This window comes from Nerophis lumbriciformis, linkage group LG20, assembly GCF_033978685.3.
Source record: "Nerophis lumbriciformis linkage group LG20, RoL_Nlum_v2.1, whole genome shotgun sequence".
Taxonomy (NCBI): Eukaryota; Metazoa; Chordata; class Actinopteri; order Syngnathiformes; family Syngnathidae; genus Nerophis; species Nerophis lumbriciformis.
The window spans coordinates 34540687-34565841 of record NC_084567.2 but is presented as its reverse complement, the minus strand read 5'-3'; the positions used below and the strand labels follow the sequence as shown (position 1 = coordinate 34565841).

The following is a 25155-nucleotide window of genomic DNA, read 5'->3' as shown; positions in this document are numbered from 1 at the left end:
CGCCGAATTCGTCCTCGCTTTCTCCCGTGTCGCCGGCTGTCGTGTCGTTTTCGTCGGTTTCGCTTGCATACGGTTCAAACCGATATGGCTCAATAGCTTCAGTTTCTTCTTCAATTTCGTTTTCGCTACCTGCCTCCACAGTACAACCATCCGTTTCAATACATTCGTAATCTGTTGAATCGCTTAAGCCGCTGAAATCCGAGTCTGAATCCGAGCTAATGTCGCTATAGCTTGCTGTTCTTTCCGCCATGTTTGTTTGTGTTGGCTTCACTATGTGACGTCACAGGAAAATGGACGGGTGTTTATAACGATGGTTAAAATCAGGCACTTTGAAGCTTTTTTTAGGGATATTGCGTGATGGGTAAAAATTTTTAAAAAACTTCGAAAAATATAATAAGCCACTGGGAACTGATTTTTAATGGTTTTAACAATTCTGAAATTGTGATAATGTTCCCCTTTAAATGCTACACCAGGGATGTCTTTATGTAACAGCTGACAATCATGAGTGAACACACACAACTTTCTCGTTCTCTGTCTGGTCCACATTTCCCATCCCGGTGAAGGATGCAACAATAGACAGAGGTCCTTTTCTCAAGAGTGGTTGAAAGCCATAGCCCCCCCCCCCCCATCCTATCCCATCCCATCCCATCCCGTCTCTCTGAGTGTGTTTGGCATTTGGTTTAATTTCCCAGTGCTGATGAAGCACAGTGAAGCCTCTACTTTACAGTGTAGGGTTCTCCAGCTAAAGCACTCGTCAGCTGCAAGAAGACTGCATTGTGCTTCTTGCAGGGGCATGATAAGAAGAGGCATCCGGGTGACTATTTGTTTTTAAAAAATACAACATAAAGTCCTTTAAAATGTTACTTCAGAAGTTTGGTGTCTTTGTTTTAATAAGCTAAAGCAAACATTCTAAATCTAAAGTGATTACAAATGATATTGACCTATCAAATTTTCCGGACTATAAGGCACACTTAAAATCCTTTTTTTCCCCTCAAAACTCGACAGCGCGTCTTATAACCCGGTGCGCCTAATGTACGGAATATATTTGGTTTTACTTACCGACCTCGAAGCAATTTTATTTGGTACATGGTGTAATGATAAGTGTGACCAGTAGATGGCAGTCAAACATAAGAGATAAGTGTAGACTGCAATATGATGGCAATATGACTCAAGTAAACAACACCAACATTTTCTATGTGCTATTGAAAATAAAGAACATTACACACGGCGCTCAAGAATCTATCAAAATGTTTTAGTACGACTTTGGTAAGCTATGAAGCCGCACCACTTGATGGATTGTCGGCGCATTAAACATATGAGTATTATTATGGTGTGTGTATAAGGTAAGACATTATCTGGTGTTTTGTTTTGCAATATTATGCAAAAGCAACTTTTCTTACATTCTGGTACCTGCTGATCTGTATTTGGGATCTGCATAAATCCTGAAAAATTGCCTGTGTCCGCCTTTGTAGTCCATGCCGACACCGTAGTCGATAAGCTTCTTCTTTTTCTCTTCTTCTTGTTATGGGACATTCATCCTCCGCTGTTGCCATTTCTAATATAAAGTAGTGTAAAGTCCTTACCTATATCTAGGGATGTCCGATAATGGCTTTTTTGCCGATATCCGATATTTCGATAACTCTTAATTACCGATACCAATATCAACCGATACCGATATATACAGTCGTGGAATTAACACATTATTATGCCTAATTTGGACAACCAGGTATGGTGAAGATAAGGTCCTTTTTAAAAAAATTAATAAAATAAAATAAGATAAATAAATTAAAAACATTTCTTGAATAAAAAAGAAAGTAAAACAATATAAAAACAGTTACATAGAAACTAGTAATTAATGAAAATGAGTAAAATTAACTGTTAAATGTTAGTACTATTAGTGTGCTTACGGACTGTATCCCTTGCAGACTGTATTGATATATATTGATATATAATGTAGGAACCAGAATATTAATAACAGAAAGAAACAACCCTTTTGTGTGAATGAGTGTGAATGGGGGAGGGAGGTTTTTTGGGTTGGTGCACTAATTGTAAGTGTATCTTGTGTTTTTTATGTTGATTAATAAATAAATAAATAAATAAATTTGAAAAAAAAACGATACCGATAATAAAAAAAACGATACCGATAATTTCCGATATTACATTTTAAAGCATTTATCGTCCGATAATATGGGCAGGCCGATATTATCGGACATATCTACTTATATCTGTCAGTAAACTCGCCATGAAAGCACTAAAACATACCGGTGTAGTGAGTTTACATTATCCACCCAAGGAACTTTAGTTATTAGAGAGTTCCGGTCGGACGGTTTTTCACGGGACACATTTTCAGCGTTGTTGTTGCACTAGTGAGCCACGGATGAGGAGATGCTGCTCCGTTATTGATTGAAGTAAAGTCTGAATGTCATTAAAACAGTTAGCTCCATCTTTTGACACTTCTTCCACTCCCGTCCTTGCACGCTACACCGCTACAACAAAGATGACGGGGAGAAGACGCTGCCAAAGGTGAGCCACGTAAATAAGACCGCCCAAAAAATGGCGCATCCTGAAGCGACTGTCAGAAAGTGGCTTGAAGATGATCTGTAAAACATCATCTATGCAACATTTTGACCAAAGAACCACCATTACATGTTATGTAGACAACAAGGAAATGTTTTACATTTAGAAAAAATAATAATATGGCCCCTTTAATGCGCCCTATAATCTGGTGTGCCTTATATATGAAAAAAGATCGAAAATAGACCATTCATTGGCAGTGCACTTTATAATCCGGTGCGCCCTATGGTCCGGAAAATAAGGTAGAAATGATATTGACCTATTCAGAAGACTAAAATGTTTAATTATCTATTAACTTTCCATACTAGTCCGTCTGTATTTTGCCACTAAAATATGTCATAGACTTAAAATCAGGCCACTATATGACGCCATGAAAGACCAATGCTGGTTCCTGGAAAACAAAAGCACCAACCTTTGCAAGATGTCCAAACAAGGAGAATAGACCAAGTGGGAGTGAAGTGAATTAATTAACTCATATTATGTTTTTTACAACAAAGTTTTAAAGCTTAGTGATGTATCAGATACAGTATATCAGATCATATTTTGCTGTGTTTGTTGCATTTATGTTGCGTTTCGCTTGATTGTAAAATATGTCGATCGAGAGGGGGTGTGACGTTCACATGTTGTCAATATTCAGTGTTTTATCGTTCATAGTTAATATTGTAAACCCCACATTCTTTATTTTCATGTACATTCTGGGTGTCTCATTCATTAAAAAAATTTAAAATACCATTCTGTTTTTTTAAGGCGATCTATCATAACGTTTTTAGCATTCAATCAGACATTATTGTGAGGTTTTGTATTTGTGATCCTAAATATAGATGTACCGGCCCCCAGACACATTTTTCTTCTCTATATTTGGCCCCCTGGGTCAAAATAATTGCCCAGGCCTGCAGTATACAGTACGACAAATAATAATATGTTTGCCTCTCTCTTAAAAAAATGCCACAGATCCGATTCATCATAGAATATGGGCAAAATCTAACGAATCAGATTCGCCTATTAAAACCTTAAATCAAAAACAGCCCTAGTAGACACTACCAAGTGTAAGCGGTGCCAGAAGAGAGGCACCCTGAAACACATCTTGCTGGAAAACGCTAGGGTAGGAGCTGTACAGCTGGTGCCTTGATCAAGTGTTAAGAGCTCTGGCAGTCCAAAACACTCCATGACACCCTACGAGCCCAGGCTCTACAATAATGACGTGTCCAATTAGCGCCAGAAGGTGCATTCAAACCATGTTGCTACTGTATGTAAAACAGGAATTTGGCTCTGAACTGGCAGATGCACACTGATAACAACCTCTAGTTACCTCCACCAAGTTGCACACTTCCATACCAATACAAAAATATCTTGTTGAGTATAGTGTGCATACATATATATATATATACATATATATATATATATATACATATATATATACATATATGTATGTGTGGGGAAAAAAATCACAAGACTACTTCATCTCTACAGGCCTGTTTCATGAGGGGTTCCCTCAATCATCAGGAGCACTATTTTTTTGATAACCTTATTAAGACATATATATATACATATATATATATATATATGTCTTAATTAGATTATACAAAAAATAGTGCTCGATACCGTGATAGAGCGTAATATATGTATGTGTGGGAAAAAAAATCCCAAGACTACTTCATCTCTACAGGCCTGTTTCATGAGGGGTTCCCTCAATCATCAGGAGATTTTTCCTGATGATTGATATATATATATATATATATATATATATATAAACACATATGTACAAATATACACACATCTATATACACATTTATATACACATATATATATATACACATATATATACACACACATACCGTATTTTTCGGACTATAAATCACAATTTTTTTCATAGTTTGGCCGGGCTCCAGTGCGACTTATATATGTTTTTTTCCTTCTTTATTATGCATTTTCGACAGGTGCGACTTATACTCCGGTGCGACTTATACTCCGAAAAATACGGTGTATATATATACACATATATATATATATATACACACATATATATACACATGTATATACATATAAATATATATATACATATATTTATATATACAAATATATATACATACATACACACATATGTATATATATAATAAATATATAAATAAAAAAATAAAAAAATAAACAAATAAACAAATTTTAAAAAAAAAATATATATATATATATATATACATATATATATATATATATATATATATATATATATATATATATATATATATATATATATATATATATATTTTTTTTTTTTTTTTTTTTTTTAACTTTGGACTTCCCGCGGGCCGGATTTTGGACCCTGGAGGGCCGGATCCGGCCCGCGGGCCGTAGTTTGGGGACCCCTGCATTAGAACCTTAGTTTTGGTACTTGGCTGACTAATCCAGATGGCCTTAACAATAACGTCTTCATTTTTCTTTTGTATTATTATCTACTGTACTTTCCTGCTGACAGGTATTAGGATTCTCCATTTGAGGAGGGTAGAGTCCTCCCAGATCCTTTTATTCTAAGGTTGTCTAAAATGAAGAGGCACTAGAACTGAAGTTGGATTAAGTACAAACAGCAGAGATGGAGAGAGTGAACAAGCATCTCCTTTTGTTTAGTCATAAAACTGAAAGTGAAACTTAATTAAACCTGTGTGCTAACCTCACATACATTCTCCTCCATTGTTTTTTTTTTATTTTACAGGCCTGTACCTCACAACATCATTAATAATGATATATGTGTGTGTGGGTGCGAAGATAAAAACACAGGGTATATTCATTATGTTTATCTGCCTTTAGCAGAATGAAGGCCACATTCTTATTCTGCCAACAAAGAAGGGAAATCTTCCCTCACACAGGCAACATTAAGAACACATTCCTGTCATTGAGTCATTTGAATGAAAAAACAGTATGTAATTATGCAGTATGTAATTATGCAATAATAGTGCATACTTTATACCAATTATACATAATAACACATAGCAGGGGTCCTAAGAAACAACATCTTGATGTTCTAATGGCATGGAACAGTAATTATGAATGGCAAACAGGATGTGATTATAAGATGTAAAAAAAATATGTTTAGGATGAAGGAGCCATTTAATTAGGAGGTGACTTAGAAAGCGGATCCAGGTGAAGTATTCATTAAAACCAACCAAATTGATTGTTGTTCTCAATTCAATACACTATTTATATTCACTGTATGTCTACTAATAGTCAACATGAGGTTGTATTTTTATCAAGCAATACTCAACCAAGATACAAACTACTGGAATGACTCTGGTTGTGTGAGTGTATGTGGCATGGCACTGATCATGGAGGTCCAGGTCAAACTCCAAACATATTTAATATCATGCAAAAGTTCATTCATGCAATTCAACTTCAAAGGCGAAACTGATATTTGATATAAAAGTCATTACATGCAAAGTGAGACAGGTCAAGCCTTTATTTTGTCTGAGGGATGTCTTGTCTTGTTTTTTTTGTCTTGTAACTTGCATGTTTTACTTTGAAAAGTAACTCCTCTCGTGTGAGATCACTTGCTCTTCCTTTTGTGTCATCAGTCTGACGTCATCCCTGACCCCTGATTGTTTCCACCTGTTCCCCAGTACCCTCATGTGTTTTATGAGCCCACGCCTCAGCGCGCCTTGCATGGCAGCTCCCTCCATCAGTGTGTGAATGTGTGTGTGAATGGGTAAATGTGGAAGTAGTGTCAAAGCGCTTTGAGTACCTTGAAGGTAGAAAAGCGCTATACAAGTACAACCCATTTGTTCTGTGCCAGTTTGTCTCGATTATTCGTGCCTCTCTAGCATCCATGTCCATGCCTTGCCTCGTCTCACGTTTGTATACCTTGATCCTGAATTCCTTTGTTGCTATTTTGAGTTTTCTTTTTCTCCCCCTCAGCAGAGTGATTTTGTGTTATTTAGTTTTACAACCGAAGTGGTTAGCTTTCAGTTTTTCTTATAGTTCTTTCTTCCTCAAATTTTTGAGTGACATTTTTTGTTAACATTTATTAGATTAGAGAAAGTGTAGAAATTTCATAGCCATTGTTTCTTCCTCCTATTGGAGCGTTTTGTGTTATATAAATTTCATAGAATATACGTCGCCTATTATAGTTCGTCATTGTTTTTTTTTGTTGTGGTTTCCTCCTGTGGGAGTGATTTTCGGTTGTTCCTTTTTTTTGGAACTATTGTAGATTTTGAATTGCCCTGTTTTTGGAGGTGAAAGGAAGCTTTCAAAATAAAAGCCTGCTGATATATTCCCTACTCTGCATCTGAGTCCTTTTCTTTTGACCAAGCCTGACATATTTGTTATATGTTTGATGATCATGGCTTACAGTTAGAGATGTCCGATAATATCAAGCTGCCGATACTATCGGCCGATAAATGCTTTAAAATGTAATATCGGTTTCAAAAAGTAAAATGTATGACTTTTTAAAACGCCGCTGTACGGAGTGGTACACGGACGTAGGGAGAAGTACAGAGCGCCAATAAACCTTAAAGGCACTGCCTTTGCGTGCCGGCCCAATCACATAATATCTACGGCTTTTCACGAGCGAATGCAATGCATACTTGGTCAACAGCCATACAGGTCACACTGAGGGTGGCCGTATAAACAACTTTAACACTGTTACAAATATGCGCCACACTGTGAACCCACACCATACAAGAATGACAAACACATTTTGGGAGAACATACGCACCGTAACTGTCATGTCTGTGTAATCATGTTTTGTTTTAGTCATGTTTTGTTTTGTTTAGTTATTGGACTCTTTAGTTTCTGGCTTTTCACTCCCTTGTCTTGTTTCCATAGTTACCCATTAGTTTCACCTGTTCCACGTTTGGACTCATTGTGCACTCTTGTTTGTCACCATAGCAACCCATTAGTTTTCACCTGTCACGTCACGCACCTGTTTCACGTTTTGAGTCACGCACTTGTTTTCACTAATCATGTCTGTAGTATTTAAGTTCATTGTTTTCAGTTTGTCTTGCTGGCGACACCCGGATTCATACCCCTGTCACACTCTGTTTACCTCTGCGTACTTCATGCCCTGTCCAGGTAAGTTTTTTCGATTCATGCCACAGTTAGCGACTTTTGTTCATGTCCTTAGTTTTTTGCCCACGTGCAAGTATTGGTTTCATTTGTCAAGTTTGTACTTCCGCCTTGTGCGCACCTTTAGTTTGTTCTTTTTGTTATAGTAAAATTAAATATGTCTTCACCTTCATGCCACGTCTGATCCAAATGTTCATTTGCACCACGGGAGAACAAACCACGCTATAGTCCAAGTCTTGACAGTAACACAACATAAACACAACAGAACAAATACCCAGAACCCCTTGCAGCACTAACTCTTCCGGGACGCTACAATATACACCCCCCGCTACCCCTAAGTTGTCTACTATGTTCACTATTTTATTTAAGGACAAAATTGTTCTTTGATTGCAATAACAAACATATGTTTAATGTATCCTAAGATTTTTTTGTTAAAATAAAACCAATAATGCCATTTTTTGTGGTCCCCTTTAGAAAAGTATCGAAAGGTATCGAAAAGTATCGAAGTACATTTTGGTACCGGTACAACATATTGGTATTGGGACAACCCTAATATGGTGGTCCATGTACATGTAAATTTATGACAATCGATCAATTTTGACAAACTTACAAAAATTAATGTTCTCTAAGTATTATTCTATAGAATTCGAACAAATGGCCAGAAGATAGCATTTTGGTCCAAAATGCAAAAGGTATATTTTTCAGCAACGTTAGTCCATGCCAACAGACGTCTGAACTACACTTTTATTTAAAGTTAAAGTACCAATGATTGTCACACACACACTAAGTGTGGTGAAATTTGTCCTCTGCATTTGACTCATCCCTTTGATCACCCCCTGGGAGGTGAGGGGAGCAGTGGGCAGCAGCAGTGCCGCGCCCGGGAATCATTTTGGTGATTTAACCCCCAATTCTAAGCCTTGATGCTGAGTGCCAAGCAGGGAGGTAATGGCTCCCATTTTTATAGTCTTTGGTATGACTCGGCCGGGGTTTGAACTCACGACCTACCGATCTCAGGGCAGACACTCTAACCACTAGGCCACTGAGTAGGTGGTGTTCTTTGTTGGTTGGCAGTTTCAGTCATATTTTGGCAGAGGCCTACAAGCCTACACCATGAAGTAATTGGTATACCAGTATTCTTGCATTTACAGTCAGAATTTCAGACCAAAAAAAGTGAGGGTGCTTACACAATAGTAGCAGCTCCAGCCGGTCACGGTGTGAGCCGTGTCCCGCATCTCCTGCAGGGCCTCGGCACGCAGGTAGCCCAACTCGCTCAGGCAGCCGTCGTGGAACACCCGGGTGCAGATCTTGCACGGGTACAGGTGGTCGGCCGTCCACACCTCGCATACGTCGCACATCTCATCACTTGGAGGCTGAGACAAAAAATAATTGTGAATACAACTGTTATTGAAGTTGTTGGTTCATCTTTATTAAAGGGGAACATTATCACAATTTCAGAATGGTTAAAACCATTTAAAATCAGTTCCCAGTGGCTTATTATATTTTTCGAAGTTTTTTTCAAAATTTTACCCATCACGCAGTATCCCTAAAAAAAGCTTCAAAGTGCCTGATTTTAACCATCGTTATAAACACCCGTCCATTTTCCTGTGACTTCAACACAAACAAACATGGCGGAAAGAACAGCAAGCTATAGCGACATTAGCTCGGATTCAGACTCGGATTTCAGCGGCTTAAGCGATCCAACAGATTACGAATGTATTGAAACGGATGGTTGTAGTGTGGAGGCAGGTAGCGAAAACGAAATTGAAGAAGAAACTGAAGCTATTGAGCCATATCGGTTTGAACCGTATGCAAGCGAAACCGACGAAAACGACACGACAGCCAGCGACACGGGAGAAAGCGAGGACGAATTCGGCGATCGCCTTCTAACCAACGATTGGTATGTGTTTGTTTGGCATTAAAGGAAACTAACAACTATGAACTAGGTTTACAGCATATGAAATACATTTGGCAACAACATGCACTTTGAGAGTGCAGACAGCCCAATTTTCATCAATTAATATATTCTGTAGACATACCCTCATCCCCGCTCTTTTCCTGAAAGCTGATCTGTCCAGTTTTGGAGTTGATGTCAGCAGGCCAGGGAAGCTAGGGTCGATAGGGGGTTTAGCTCGCTCGTCTGCGGGAACAAACTGCCGCCATTGCTTGCCGTGCTAGTGAGGTCCTTTGTCCCTAAATTGCTCACACACTCCGGCAGATTCAATTGGGGTCTGGCGGCAGATTTCTTTGACTTTATCGTTGGAAATGCATCTGCTTTGAGTGTCGCAGGATATCCACACATTCTTGCCATCTCTGTCGTAGCATAGCTTTCGTCGGTAAAGTGTGCGGAACAAACGTCCAATTTCTTGCCACTTTCGCATCTTTGGGCCACTGGTGCAACTTGAATCCGTCCCTGTTCGTGTTGTTACACCCTCCGACAACTCACCGACGAGGCATGATGTCTCCAAGGTACGGAAAACGGTCGAAAAAACGGAAAATAACAGAGCTGATTTGACTCGGTGTTTGAGAAAATGGCGGATTGCTTCCCGATGTGACGCCACGTTGTGACGTCATCGCTCCGAGAGTGAATATTAGAAAGGCGTTTTATTTGCCAAAATTCACCCATTTAGAGTTCGGAAATCGGTTAAAAAAATATATGGTCTTTTTTCTGCAACATCAAGGTATATATTGACGCTTACATAGGTCTGGTGATAATGTTCCCCTTTAATAATAAAAGACATCAGATGAGTCGAGTACTGTATTTTCTGGACCACAGGGCGCACCGGATTATAAGGTGCATTAAAGGGATCATATTATGATTTTTTTCTGAATTTAAAACATAAAATAACATGTAATTGTGGTTCTTTGGTCAAAATGTTGCATAGATGATGTTTTACAGATCAGTTTCAAGTCGCTTTCTGACAGTCGCTTCAGGATGTGCCGCTTTGTGGGCGGTCTTATTGACGTGGCTCACCTTCGACGGCGTCTTCTCCCCGTCATCTTTGTTGTAGCGGTGTAGCGTGCAAGGACGGGAGTGGAAGAAGTGTCAAAAGATGGAGCTAACTGTTTTAATGACATTCAGACTTTACTTCAATCAATAATGGAGCAGCATCTTCTCATCCGTGTAATAACAACGCCCGAAATGTGTCCCGTGAAAAACCATTCGACCAGAACTCTCTAATAACTAAAGTTCCTTGGGTGAATAATGTAAACTCACTACACCGGTATGTTTTAGCGCTTTCATGGCGAGTTTACTGACAGATATAAGTAAGAACTTTACACTACTTTATATTAGAAATGGATGAATGTCCCATAACAAGAAGATAGAGAAAAAGAAGAAACTTATCGACTACGGTGTCAAAACGGACTACAAAGGCGGACACGCGCAAATTTTCAGGACTCGTGCAGATCCCAAATACAGATCAGCAGGTACCAGAAGGTAAGAAAAGTTGCTTTTGCATAATATTGTGAAACAAAACACAGATAAAATCAATCAATGTTGACTTATATAGCCCTAAATCACGAGTGTCTCAAAGGGCTGCACAAGCCACAACGACATCCTCGGCTCAGATCCCACATCAGGGCAAGGAAAAACTCAACCCAATGGGAAAATTTTACCATGAATTGATTAACGTGGACGCCGACTTGAACAAGTTGAAAAACTTATTCGGGTGTTACCATTTAGTGGTCAATTGTACGGAATATGTACTGTACTGTGCAATCTTCTAATAAAAGTTTCAATCAAAAACAATGAGAAACCTTGGAAGGGACCGCAGATGTGGGGACCCCCCACTGGGCGACCGGAAATGTCTGCTAATAGGTGCCATTTTGCGGTCCTTATACACACACACCATACTAATACTCGTATGTTGAAGAGTGCGTCTGATTACTGTCGCCGTAACGCGCCGACAATCCATCAAGCGGTGCGACTTCATAGCTTTTTGAGCCCCGTGTGTAATGTTCTATATTCTCAAGGGAACATTTAAAGTTTTGGTGACATCTATCAAAATTAGGGTGGTGCCAAAAAGGAGGGATTTTTCAAATTGACTGTGTGTCGGTTTTAAAAGTGCTCCCCCTCTGGTCAACACATGAAATAACAAGTGTGTGTAAAAATTTGAAGTGCTCCCTCTCTGGCCAACATATGTAATAACAAGTGTGTGTAAGAAATTGAAATGTGCCCCCTTGCCAAAAACTAATAAAAAATAAAAAATCTGCACTATATTTAGAGACATACTGTAATAACTTGAAGTAAATAATGAAGATTAAAAAACAATTACAAACAAAACATTTTAAAAAATGATTATAATGAACTAAAAGCAGTCTTTTTCTCACAATGTGTCAACTTTTTTCTTATAAAATTGGGAACAATGTCTCATATTCTTTATTTTTCTGTAATATTGCAATATTTTCTCGTAAAATGATTACTTTTTTATGTAAAATTATTACTTTTTAATGCAAAATGGTGACATTTGTCATATAAAATTGTGACTTGTATCACAATATTGTTTTGTAAAATAGTAAACATTTTTGAGTAAAATTATGACTTGTGTCATCAATTTTGCCAAGTAAAATCCAGATTGTTATTATAACATTGCCAACATTTTAAAGTGTTCTTATAAAATTGTGACTTTTGTCCAGTAAAATTACGACTCTTACATGAAAATACGAAATTGCCAAAATGTTAAACGTTTCTTATAAAATTGTGACTGTAATTGTGTAAATTTCAAACTTGTATTATAACATTGCACAAATGTTCAGTTTTGCTTGTAAAATTACGACTTCTATAATAATACTTAAAAAAAAAAAAAAAAGTGTTTCTTGTGAAATTGTGACGTTTTTCTTGTGAAATTCCAACTAATTTTTCACAACAAGCTTTTTTATATTGGAATAGTTTGTATATATTATTAATGTTGTAAATACAAATATGTATATATCTAGAAAGGGTGGTCCTAAAGAGGTAGGCATTTTTTTGATGTCTCAAAAAGGTAACACATTCAAGAATTTGTGTGTGTGTGTGTGTGTGTGTGTGTGTGTGTGTGTGTGTGTGTGTGTGTGTGTGTGTGTGTGTGTGTGTGTGTGTGTGTGTGTGTGTGTGTGTGTGTGTGTGTGCGTGTTTGTTTTCTTCTCTTCCTTTTTTTTTGTTGCGTAAAGCACTTTGTGTTGCCACTAGCCTGCGCATAACACGTGCTATATAAATACATTTTGGTTGAATGATTGATGTATTGAAGTTATTTTGATGGGTTGGCGACAACATCCAAGTGTCATCACCTGACCTGCTTGAATTATAGTGAGCCAGGTGTAGAAGATTAGTTAAGATCATGTTGTTGACTAATTAGAAAGTAATTATATGTTCCTACTGCCTTCATTAACATCCTCGAGGCACTCAGCTGTTTTATTAATGAAAATAACCACATGACGCTTGACTGATTAACGCCAGCAAAAAAAAACGCCTCAGACACGACTGTGTTTTATCTTTTTTTCAAGGCCGCATGACCAATTTTAGAACTCAACGATGACACTCTACCCCTTCTCTCCTTATTGTGACATTAACCGAAAAAATACCACCCACTTTCTTCATTAAAATGACATTAAGGTCTTGTAATTTTACAGGAGCCGATTTAACACGAAGCATGAATGCAAATATCATTTGTCACCATGGGAACGCACATGCCAATCGATATTTGAGCATGGGGACTTCGTCTGAGTGAAGAGCCAGTCAAGCTACGGAGGGAAGGTGTTGTGTTTTGTATCCTGTTGTGGTGTTTGGAAGAGTTTCTCAGTAATCGTCTTAAAAATAAACCTCATTTCCAACTCTACATGACGTTGATTTGCAGCTGAATTGTACAAATATGGAGTGGCAATAGCTTACACTGTCAGGACTTGGCTGGAAGTGCTTGCTTTGAGTAATGGACGGTGTCCAACTCAAGACACACTAAAGGTCACGCAATTTCGGGTATTGGAATTTAATTGATAGAAAGACCATTTCCTAATGAGACATGTGAGGAGCTGCATCATTTTCTTGACCTGTTTTGAAGAGACTGTCCTCCAAGCATAGTGACAGAATTGTACAGTTAACGAAGGTTTAATGTTGGCTAGTGATCATTTCTCTTTACTGCAAGACAAGCCTGGGCAATTAATTTGACTCGGGGGGCCAAATTTACAGAACAAATGTGTCTTGGGGCCGGTAAATATATATATATATATATATATATATATATATATATATATATATATATATATATTAGAGATGTCCGATAATATAAATGCGTTAAAATGTAATATCGGAAATTATCGGTATAGTTTTTTTTAGTATCGGTACCGTTTTTTTGTTGTTGTTTTTTTTTTATTAAATCAACATAAAAAACACAAGATACACTTACAATTAGTGCACCAACCCAAAAAACCTCCCTCCCCCATTTACACTCATTCACACAAAAGGGTTGTTTCTTTCTGTTATTAATATTCTGGTTCCTACATTATATATCAATATATATCAATACAGTCTGCAAGGGATACAGTCCGTAAGCACACATGATTGTGCGTGCTGCTGGTCCACTAATAGTACTAACCTTTAACAGTTCATTTTACTCATTTTCATTAATTACTAGTTTCTATGTAACTGTTTTTATATTGTTTTACTTCCTTTTTTATTCAAGGAGTTTTTATTTATTTATCTTATTTTATTTTTTTTATTTTTTTTTAAAGTACCTTATCTTCACCATACCTGCTTGTCCAAATTAGGCATAATAATGTGTTAATTCCACGACTGTATATATCGGTTGATATCGGTATCAGTTGATATCGGTATCGGTAATTAAAGAGTTGGACAATATCGGAATATCGGCGCAAAAAGCCATTATCGGACATCCCTAATATACACATATATACTGTACATATATATACATATATACATATATATATATATATATATATATATATATATATATATATATATATATATATATATATATTAGAGATGCGCGGATAGGCAATTATTTCATCCGCAACCGCATCAGAAAGTCGTCAACCATCCATAATCCACCCGATCTAACATTTGATCAGAACCGCATCCGCCCGCCATCCGCCCGCACCCGCCCGTTGTTATATATCTAATATAGACGATGCAAGGCATTAGTGAGGTTATAAAGCTTTTGCCTGTTAAAGAAAGGAGACTGATCCAATGCAGCACAGACATTCGCGTGCCACGCTGTCACGACCCAGACGCACACCAGTGCGCAATCATATGGGAGCCGCGCTGAGCGCACCTCCAAGCGCGTCTCGCTGCCGGCGACGGCCGGGTATATGGGCCCGACGCTCCAGCGCCATCCATTTTCAGGGCTAGTTGATTCGGCAGGTGGGTTGTTACACACTCCTTAGCGGGTTACAACTTCCATGGCCACCGTCCTAGCTGCTGTCTATATCAACCAGGGTGAGCCCCACCCCTTTCGTGAGCGCACTGCGCGCGGAGTGACCCCTGTTACGCCCCCCAACAGGGGGTGGCGGGCAGGTAAGCTGCTTACCTGCTGCGCGTGACGCCGGCCGCGGCGAATGCGGACGAGGCGGGGTGTCGGTGCGGTGGTGACCCTGGACGTGCGTCGGGTCCTTCTCGCGGATCGCCTCAGCTACGGCTCCCGGTGGGGCCCTCTCGGGGGAAGGGGCCTCGGTCCCGGACCCCGGCGAGGCGTCCCTTCTCCGCTCCGTAAAAGTGTCCATCTCTTTTCTTTTCTTCTGTTGTGGCACATGCAGCAGGTGCCTGCTCGTTTTTCGTATGTGGGTAACAACATTTAACTATGTATATATATTTCCGAATTGGTTTAACTGCCACCCGCCTGAATCTATTTAAAATCTAATTTTTTTTAATAATTTGAACCACCCGACCTGACCCGACCCGCGGATAAAATCTAATTTTTTTTAATTTCATCCGCCCGATCCGCGGATAATCCGCGGACTCCGCGGTTGTGCCCGCAAACCGCGCATCTCTAATATATATACATATACATATACATGTATATATATATATATATATATATATATATATATATATATATGTATGTATGTGTTGGGTTGCTGTTCTTGGGGAGAAAAAAAAAAAAAGAGAAACTACATTTCTATCCTTTCCAGTATTTTATTGAAAAAAAACAGCATACTGGCACCATACTTATTTTGATTATTGTTTCTCAGCTGTTTGTACATGTTGCAGTTTATAAATAAAGGTTTATAAAAAAAAATAAAATAATAAAATAAAATAAATTAAATAAAAAAATTAAATAAAATAAATTTCTCTGCGCATAGCATAGATCCAACGAATCGATGACTAAATTAATCGCCAACTATTTTTATAATTGATTAGTTGTTGCAGCCCTAATATATATATATATATATATATATATATACGGTATATATATATTGTGGTACCTGATTCTCACCAAGACACAGGATTGGGTTTGTAGCAAGCCGAAAAGGGCATTTATTGTACAAGTCTTTTTAGGAAGGGCGGGGTGTGGAAGTAGCAAACTTAAAAGTGTCCATTAATAAACATATATATCTCCCATCTGGGGCTCTCAGTCCTTCACACAGCACACTTCTCTAAAGGTCAAAGGTTATTGCCTATAAAACAAGAGAAACACAATATAAGTCAAACATTTCACCAGTAATGTCTTTAGTGGGGAAATAGTGGATGTCTCACTCACCGCCTGATGCACCTGCCTTGACACAGAGGAGAGCCAGACCTGAATGAGGCAGAGTTAAGTATGGTTTGTAGCTGGGCCCCACCTGGCCGCACAGCTGGTGTCACTTCAGGCTGATTGAGCAGGTACAGGCTGGGGCGTTGTCTTCCGTGTTCCACTCTGCCTCCATTCCCTGGCTCCTCCCCTGTGAGGTGCCTACCTGTCAGGCGGTGCTTGAGCGAGACTCCACAATATATATATATATATATATATATATATATATATATATATATATATATATATATATATATATATATATATATATATATATACACACACATACATACATACATACATATATATGTATGTAAGCTGTGAAAATCTGCTGTGGTATGTGTGTTTGAGTCCTATTTTTAGGAACACTAATACAAAACATCACAATAATGTCTAAAATAATGCTAAAAGCGTTATGACAGAGCGCCTTAAAAAACAGAATGGAATGTTACATTTATTTACTGAATGAGACACCCAGAATGTCCATGTAAATAAAGAATGTGGGATTTACAATATTAACTATGAATGATAAAACACTGAATATTGACGACGTATGAACGTCACACCCCCTCTCGATCGACATATTTTACAATCAAGCGAAACGCAACAAAAATGCAACAAACAGCGAGATATGAACACAAAGGGTAAAAAAAAAACCATCTACAATCTGATATATCTGATATATCACTAAACTTTAGAACTTTGTTGTAAAAATCTCCTTCCGCGTCTGTCCCTGTACTATGTAACAATCACTTACTGTATCATGTCTGCTCTCACTGGGATGCTGACTGATGGGATGTTTATAACTTCCCATTTAGAAGAAGAATTAATCATAATCCTCAGGTAGGTAAAAAAAAATATATATTAATAATAATAAATAAAGGTGGCCGCAAACGAGCATCTTTTTGTGTCTTTTGTGCCATCTCGGGGATAAGATGAATGTCAAAGTTGCACTGTGCCTGGTAGCTACCCACCTCAACCTCCTCATGCTCTCTCAGGGAGAGCATGTCCCAAATTCCAAGCTGCTGTTTTGAGGCATGTTCAAAAAAATAATGCACTTTGTGACTTCAATAATAAATATGGCAGTGCCACGTTGGCATTTTTTGTCCATAACTTGAGTTGATTTATTTTGGAAAACCTTGTTACATTGTTTAATGCATCCAGCGGGGCATCACAACAAAATTAGGCATAATAATGTGTTAATTCCACGACTGTATATATCGGTATCGGTTAGAGATGCTCGGATAGGCAATTATTTCATCCGCAACCGCATCACAAAAGTCGTCAACCATCCGCATCCACCCGAACTAACATTTAATCAAAACCGCACCCGCCCGCACCCGCCCGTTGTTATATATCTAATATAGACGATGCAAGGCATTAGTGAGGTTATAAAGCTTTTGCCTGTTAAAGAAAGGAGACTGATCCAATGCCGCAGAGACATTCAATGCGTGCCACGCTGTAACGGCCCAGACGCACACCAGTGCGCAATCATCTGGGAGCCGCGCTGAGCGCACCTCCAAGAGCGCTCGCGCCACTCAAACTGCTGCAGGCAGCTGCGTTCTATCTTGTTTTAACATCCTGTGGCACTCTTCTGGGATCACGGCGGACGAAACTGCTCATGCTCAGGGTGTTTGTGGAGATTCGGGGTTTTGCACAAATGTGATGCAACCATGTTAGATGTCCCGGTTTTGTGACTGTCGTAGACATAAACAGCGTCGCAGCTCTTGCAAATCACGTAGCCAGCATTACTATCATCCTGATTTACAACCTCATAAAAACGAGTCCACGCTGAACTTTTCTGGCCTTTTTTTCCCCTGGTCTTTAGTATTCCCTTTTTTAGTTTGTCGCGTACCACGTTTGCTGCCGGCGTTGCCATCTCTTTTTTTTCTCTTCTTCTGTTGTGGCATATGCTGCAGGTGCCTGCTCGTTTTTCGTATGTGGGTAACAACATTTAACTATGTATATATATTTCCGAATTGGTTTAACAATCACCCGCCTGAATCTATTTAAAATCAAATTTTTTTTTATTTCAACCGCCCGACCCGACCCGCGGATAAAATCACATTTTTTTTTATTTCAACCGCCCGACCCGCGGATAATCCGCGGACTCCGCGGTTGTGTCCGCAAACCGCGCATCTCTAGTATCGGTTGATATCGGAATCGGTAATTAAGAGTTGGACAATATCGGAATATCGGCAAAAAAGCCATTATCGGACATCTCTAATTAGAATGCATTAAAAAAAAGTATGTGTTCTTATCTTACAGAAGGATTGGGAATGATAGTGTATTTTCCTCTTGGGAAGAAAAAAGCCCTCTGAACGGCTTGGAACTTAGTCGAGGAAACCAGATCATTGGCTGCCGTTGCCATGGAGACTGACATCTTGCAAATACCTCTTTAATCCTACGCCTGGGGGGGGCTTATTATTATGTGTGTAAACCAAAGTCATTCTGCTTGTCTCTTCTCTTAATTGTTACTAATTGTACGTGCTACGATCGAGTGTTACCTGTTCTTTCTTTGCCAAGTCCACCTCCGAAGGTTGGTCGTCATCGGCCTCCCTCTTGGGCCGCACAAAAGCCGGCGGTGTGAGCTGGTGGCTCTTCTCGAGATCTTCCGGCTCCACGCCTTTTCCGTCACGTAACCTGGACCAGGCCTCCTGGTTGACCTTGCACTCCTCCCGAGGAGCCTGCTGGGAGGTGGACGGGCTTTCCGCTTCCCCTCCCTCTCCATCCTCGGCGGTCTTCTCCTCAGGACCGGTTGAGGTTTTCGCCGGCACGCTACTGTCCTCTGCTTCTCCGTCTGCCGGCTTGACGAAGGCCGGGCGATCCTTGATGCCGGCCTGGAAGGCTGAGACCACGGCAGTGCACCTCTGCACCTTGTCCACCGGCTGCTTCTTTGACATGAGCACACCCATGACTGCACACAGACACAGCAGGGAAGTAACAACATGTTATGAGTAGGCTAGTAAATCCTTTTATCTCATCAAAACATACGTTTCCATATCATCCACGCACTATGGAAGTATACTTCTTTATCTTTACTTTTCAGCACTGTGCCTGGGAACTGCGAGCCATTTTCTGATGTTAAAAGCAAACAAAAAGGAATAATACATTCAAGCCCAGATTAGATTGTCCTGCACTCTTGTCTGGGGATGGGAATCAAAAACCGGGTGTTGCTGAGTGTTTCGATGTTATCAATTCCAGTGCCGAAGTTTCTGTAATTTCTAGGGCTGTCTACAACTAAGGAGTTTCATAGTCAAATCCAAGTCGTCTGATTTTGCCCAGTCAAATTGATGGTGTTTTTTTTAAAGAGACCTAAACAGATAGTGATATGTAGCAGTAATAATCACTTATTCTTCTGTTGTTTGATACTTTTGTTAGAATAATTATGTATATATTATAGGGATGTCCCGATCCAGGTTTTTGCACTTCCGATCCGATACCGATATTGTTTTTGCATTTCCGATCCGATACCAATACTGACCGATACCGATACTGACCGATACTGGCCTATCCGAGCATGTATTAAAGTTTACAGTTATTTAGCCTACTTAGTTGTCAGAATCATGTTGAAAAGGGTTTTAGTACTCTTGATAACAACTAGCCAGCTGAATTAGGGGAGTTTGAATAATACACAATGGTTGGTAACAAGAAACTGACCTGTTCATTCAAGGATAAACACAAAATAGACAAAATTATACATGACAAACAGAAATGGCATCATTGAAACTAGGGCTGGGTGATATGGCCTTTTTTTAATATTGCGATATTTTAAGGCCATATTGCGATACACAATATATATCTCGATATTTTGCCTTAGCCTTGAATGAACACTTGATGCATATAATCACAGCAGTATGATGATTCTATGTGTTTTGATTGATTGATTGAGACTTTTATTAGTAGGTTGCACAGTGAAGTACATATTCCGTACAATTGACCACTAAATGGTAACACCCCAATAAGTTTTTCAACTTGTTTAAGTCGGGGTCCACTTAAATTGATTCATGATACAGATATATACTATCAGATATATACTATCATCATAATACAGTCATCACACAAGATAATCACATTGAATTATTTACATTATTTATAATCCAGGGTGTGGAGGGGGGCGTCGGATGTAAGTGTCAAAAAGACAGCCAAAAGAGTTTGATATGAGAATAAATCTAAAGTTAAAATATAGGGTAGAAATGCACCCATTTGCAGGAAATGTAGTCTTGATTTTCAAAATTTTCTTTCAAGGCTTGCATGTCTACATTAAAACATTCTTCTTCATACTGCATTAATATATGCTACTTTTAAACTTTCATGCAGAGAAGGAAATCACAACTAAAAAAATCACTAATTTTTTCATACGGTGTTGATGTGGAAATTTTTGCCACAGCATTTTGATGGTGTGGGCGTGTGGCACCGAATGGAGATAAGCGTCTCGACAGACGTCACAATATTTGAACAATGATGACAAAAACTGTTTTCTCTGTCGTGTTCGTGTGTCGAAAATTGTTATGCGCTTATTTTTTTATTAGATTTTGTGCGTGGCACAGATTTGCTATGCGCAGAGGACGCTTAAACAGTGCGCAATTGCACAGGCGAGCATCTTAGAGGGAGCGTTGTTCGCACGGCTGCGCTAGCATCACAGCTAACGTTAGCCATGCTGCTACCTCTCTGCTCGGGGAGAACGTATACGTATGTGACGTATGACATGACAGTATGTGACGTGTGTCGTGACAGTATGTGACATGTGTAAGAAGGTGCGCTGCTGTCTGTGAGAGGGAGACACAGAAAAGAGTGAGAAGAGCCTGTCGTGTAATGCCAGCAGCTAAAAGCAACTGCATGAGAATCCACAGACCTGTGGATGTGTTGAAGGTGTGCTGGAAAATGCGGAACGGAAATTACGGAGCAGCAGAAAAATGGAATGTATTATTTAAATCGGTGCGTTGGAAAACACGGACCGGAGTTTTTTTTTGAACTGGATCTGGATCGGCATTTTCCCATGCCTTGCCGATACGCAATTTTTGGCAAATATCGGCAGCCGATCCGATCCAAATATCGGATCGGGACATCCCTAATATATTATCACACAACTTTAGTATGCTTAAAGTCCGTTGCTATAGTTATTAGCTATTGTGCTCAAGCTGTACTTTTTCTATTTGTGCAAGGACAAAACTTATTGTCTGGGTGGCCTAAGCCGCAGATGTTATCTTTGTTTTAGCCCGCTAACAGCCAAGGACTTCAAGGACCTCAACAAAGATAAGACGACAGCACACAGACGAAGCCGAGACAAGGCGAAATCACAAGGCCCCCAGCACATTCCGTCACGTATTGTGCGTACTGGAGCTGCTTTGCATGATACATGTGACCACTCCTTTTAGAGGCGGCCTCAGTGATGTTGACTGGGGAACTCCTGAATAAATAGAGGGACGCGGGAGCTGTACCTTAGAGCAGTGGTTCTCAAATGGGGGTACGCGTACCCCTGGGGGTACTTGAAGGTATGCCAAGGGGTACGTGAGATTTTTTTTAAATATTCTAAAAATATCAACAATTTAAAAATCCTTTATAAATATAAATAAAAACCTATCTTTTTTTCCAAATAGTTCAAGAAAGACCACTACAAATGAGCAATGTTTTGCACTGTTATACAATTTAATAAATCAGAAACTGATGACAGTGCTGTATTTTACTTTTTTATCTCTTTTTTTCAACCAAAAATGCTTTGCTCTGATTAGGGGGTACTTGAATTAAAAAAAAATTCACAGGGGGTACATCACTGAAAAAAGGTTGAGAACCACTGCCTTAGAGTGTAGGGCGAGACTGTGACTAAGTGTGCAGCTCCATGCGTTCTCCTCATGAGCTAAATTGAACTCTGTCTCTGCATGATTCCTTGCTTCTTGTCTGTTTAATAGATGTCCTCAGTGTTTGAACCTGACAACTTTACATTAGTTTTGGATGATACCACGAATAAGGGTATCAATCCGATACCAAGTAGTTACAGGATCATACATTGCACTAGGGTTGTCCCGATACCAATATTTTAGTACCGGTACCGGTATCAAAATGGACTTCGATACTTTTCGATACAATCATACGGACCGGTACTTTTCAGAGGCGGTATAGTACCGAAAATGATTCATTAGTATCGCGGTACTATACTAATACCGGTATACCGTACAACCCTATTGGAGAGTACAGTTTTTTCTGAGGTGCTATTTCTCTGAGAATAAATGTTGGCATTCACTTTGATAATGCTCCAAGATGTAGTCTTTGAGATGACTGCCTTTGGCAAAATAAAAAGTGGAAAAAGTGAACTGCTGACAATGAACACGGTTATCGCTCTTCGAGCTTTGAAGATTAAGACACAACAAAGATGCCACGACTTGGACTATGGCTTGGTTTGTTCTCCCGAGGTGCAAGTGATTTGGACCAGGCATGGCGTGAAGATGAGTACATGATTTATTTTAACACTATATATCAAAAAGGAACAAACGAAAAGCGCGCACAATGGCGGAGGTACAAAACTAGGCTATTAAAAACAAAACTTGCACATAGGTAGAAACTGTGAACAATTAAACAAAAACACTAACTGTGGCATTAATAAACAAAAAACTTACTTGGCATGGACTACGAAGTGCGCAGAGGTAAGAGTGTGACAGGGGTATGAAACCGGATGTCGCCAGAACGACACACTGAAAACAATGAACTTAAATACTACAGACATGATTAACGAAAACAGGTGCGTGACTCAAAACGTGAAACAGGTGCGCGACGTGACAGGTGAAAACTAATGGGTTGCTATGGTGACAAACAAGAGTGCACAATGAGTCCAAACGTGGAACAGGTGAAACTAATGGGTAACCATGGAAACAAGACAAGGGAGTGAAAAGCCAGAAACTAAAGAGTCCAATAACTAAACAAAACAAAACATGACTAATACAAAACATGGTCACACAGACATGACAAAAGATGACGGGGAGAAGACGCTGCCAAAGGTGAGCCACGTAAATAAGACCGCCCGCAAAACGGCGCATCAGAAAGCTACCTGAAGATGATCTGTAAAACATAATCTATGCTTGTTATGTAGACCACAAGGAAGTGTTTTAAATTTAGAACAAAAATCATAATATGACCCCTTTAATGCGCCCTATAAACCGGTGCACCTTTTGTATGAAAATAGACCTGAATAGTGCGCCCTTAGGTTTGAAAAATACGGTAAATCTCATTAGATTTGCATATTAATTTGCAACCTTTATCAGATTATTATATTGGAGCAACATGCAGCCGTCCCTAGTTACTAGGGAGAGCTTACTGTTACTATTGCAACTGCGTTATAAAAAAAAAGGTGATGTCCAAATCTTGTTGACCCTGACCCGGTCGAATGGAAACCGATGTTATTCAGGTGGATTATTCAGTCGCGTATTCTCATTTCTACTTTTGTGAGACCACAAATTCCCTTATTGAACAAAAAGGCGCCGTCGTGGATTCAAGTTGATTACATGTAGTTAGGGGACATGTTTCTTTGCTTTGAAATTCAATCCCATCCATTTTCACTCCCTGTAAGTGCTTGTATGAAATTGTATCTCATCTATCAGGAGTGAAATGGGAGTCATTCTCGCTCTCTTCCTCCCGAGCTACTCTAATAGCCTGTAGGCCCTTTATTTGGTCCGAAGCCGCCTGAACTCTTGTGCTTCAAGGACGATGCGTACTGGAGACAACACTCATCTGTATCAAAGATATATATGTGTACAGGTGTCGGTCGGTTCCATACAAAAAAGGCACTCATTTGAAATACTCTACAATGACTCAAAGGTATCTGGTAAAATTAACTATAAAAGAAAAATATGTGTTGTTGTATGTAGAGATGTCCGCCGATATTATCAGACGATAAATGCTTTAAAATGGAATATCGGAAATTATCGGTATCGGTTTCAAAAAGTAAAATGTATGACTTTTTAAAAAGCCGCTGTACGGAGTGGTACACGGACGTAGGGAGAAGTACAGAGCAGTTGCGTCTCCCAGTCATACTTGCAAACCCTCACGATTTTCCCGGGAGACTCCCGAATTTCAGTGCCCCTCCTGAAAAATCTCCCGGGGCAACCATTATTCCGAATTTCTCCCGATTTCCACCCAAACAACAGTATTGGGGGCGTGCCTTAAAGGCACTGCCTTTGCGTGCCGGCCCAATCACATAATATCTACGGCTTTTCACACACACAAGTGAATGCAATGCATACTTGGTCAACAGCCATATAGGTCACACTGAGGGTGGCCGTATAAACAACTTTAAGACTGTTACAAATATGCGCCACATTGTGAACCCACACCAAACAAGAATGACAAACACATTTCGGGAGAACATCCGCACCGTAACACAACATAAACACAACAGAACAAATACCCAGAACCCCTTGCAGCACGAACTCTTCCGGGACGCTACAATATACACCCCCCGCTACCCCTAAGTTGTCTAGTATGTTCACTATTTTATTTAAGGACAAAATTGTTTTTCGATTGCAATAATAAACATATGTTTAATGTATCCTAAGATTTTTTTGTTAAAATAAAACCAATAATGCCATTTTTTGTGGTCCCCTTTAGAAAAGTATCGAAAGGTATCGAAAAGTATCGAAGTACATTTTGGTACCGGTACAAAATATTGGTATCGGGACAACCCTGATATGGTGGTCCATGTACATGTAAATTTATGACAATCGACAATCCGCCCACCTCAACCTCCTCATGCTCTCTCAGCGAGAGCATGTCCCAAATTCCAAGCTACTGTTTTGAGGCGTGTTCAAAAAAATAATGCACTTTG

The 25155-nt window shown here is 39.3% G+C and overlaps 1 protein-coding gene across 2 annotated transcripts in view; it reads right to left on the bottom strand.

The window, feature by feature from the left end:
• phf24 (PHD finger protein 24) overlaps positions 1-25155 on the bottom strand; it is a 110839-nt gene that overhangs the window by 39244 nt on the left and 46440 nt on the right. For both annotated transcript variants that reach the window (XM_061980855.2, XM_061980856.2), the window contains exons 2-3: positions 18848-19257; positions 8808-8993 (exon numbers count right to left, since the gene is read on the bottom strand). In XM_061980855.2, coding sequence (XP_061836839.2) covers positions 8808-8993; positions 18848-19255 — 594 coding nt within the window. In that variant the 5' untranslated portion in view covers positions 19256-19257. The remainder of the gene's footprint in view (positions 1-8807; positions 8994-18847; positions 19258-25155) is intronic.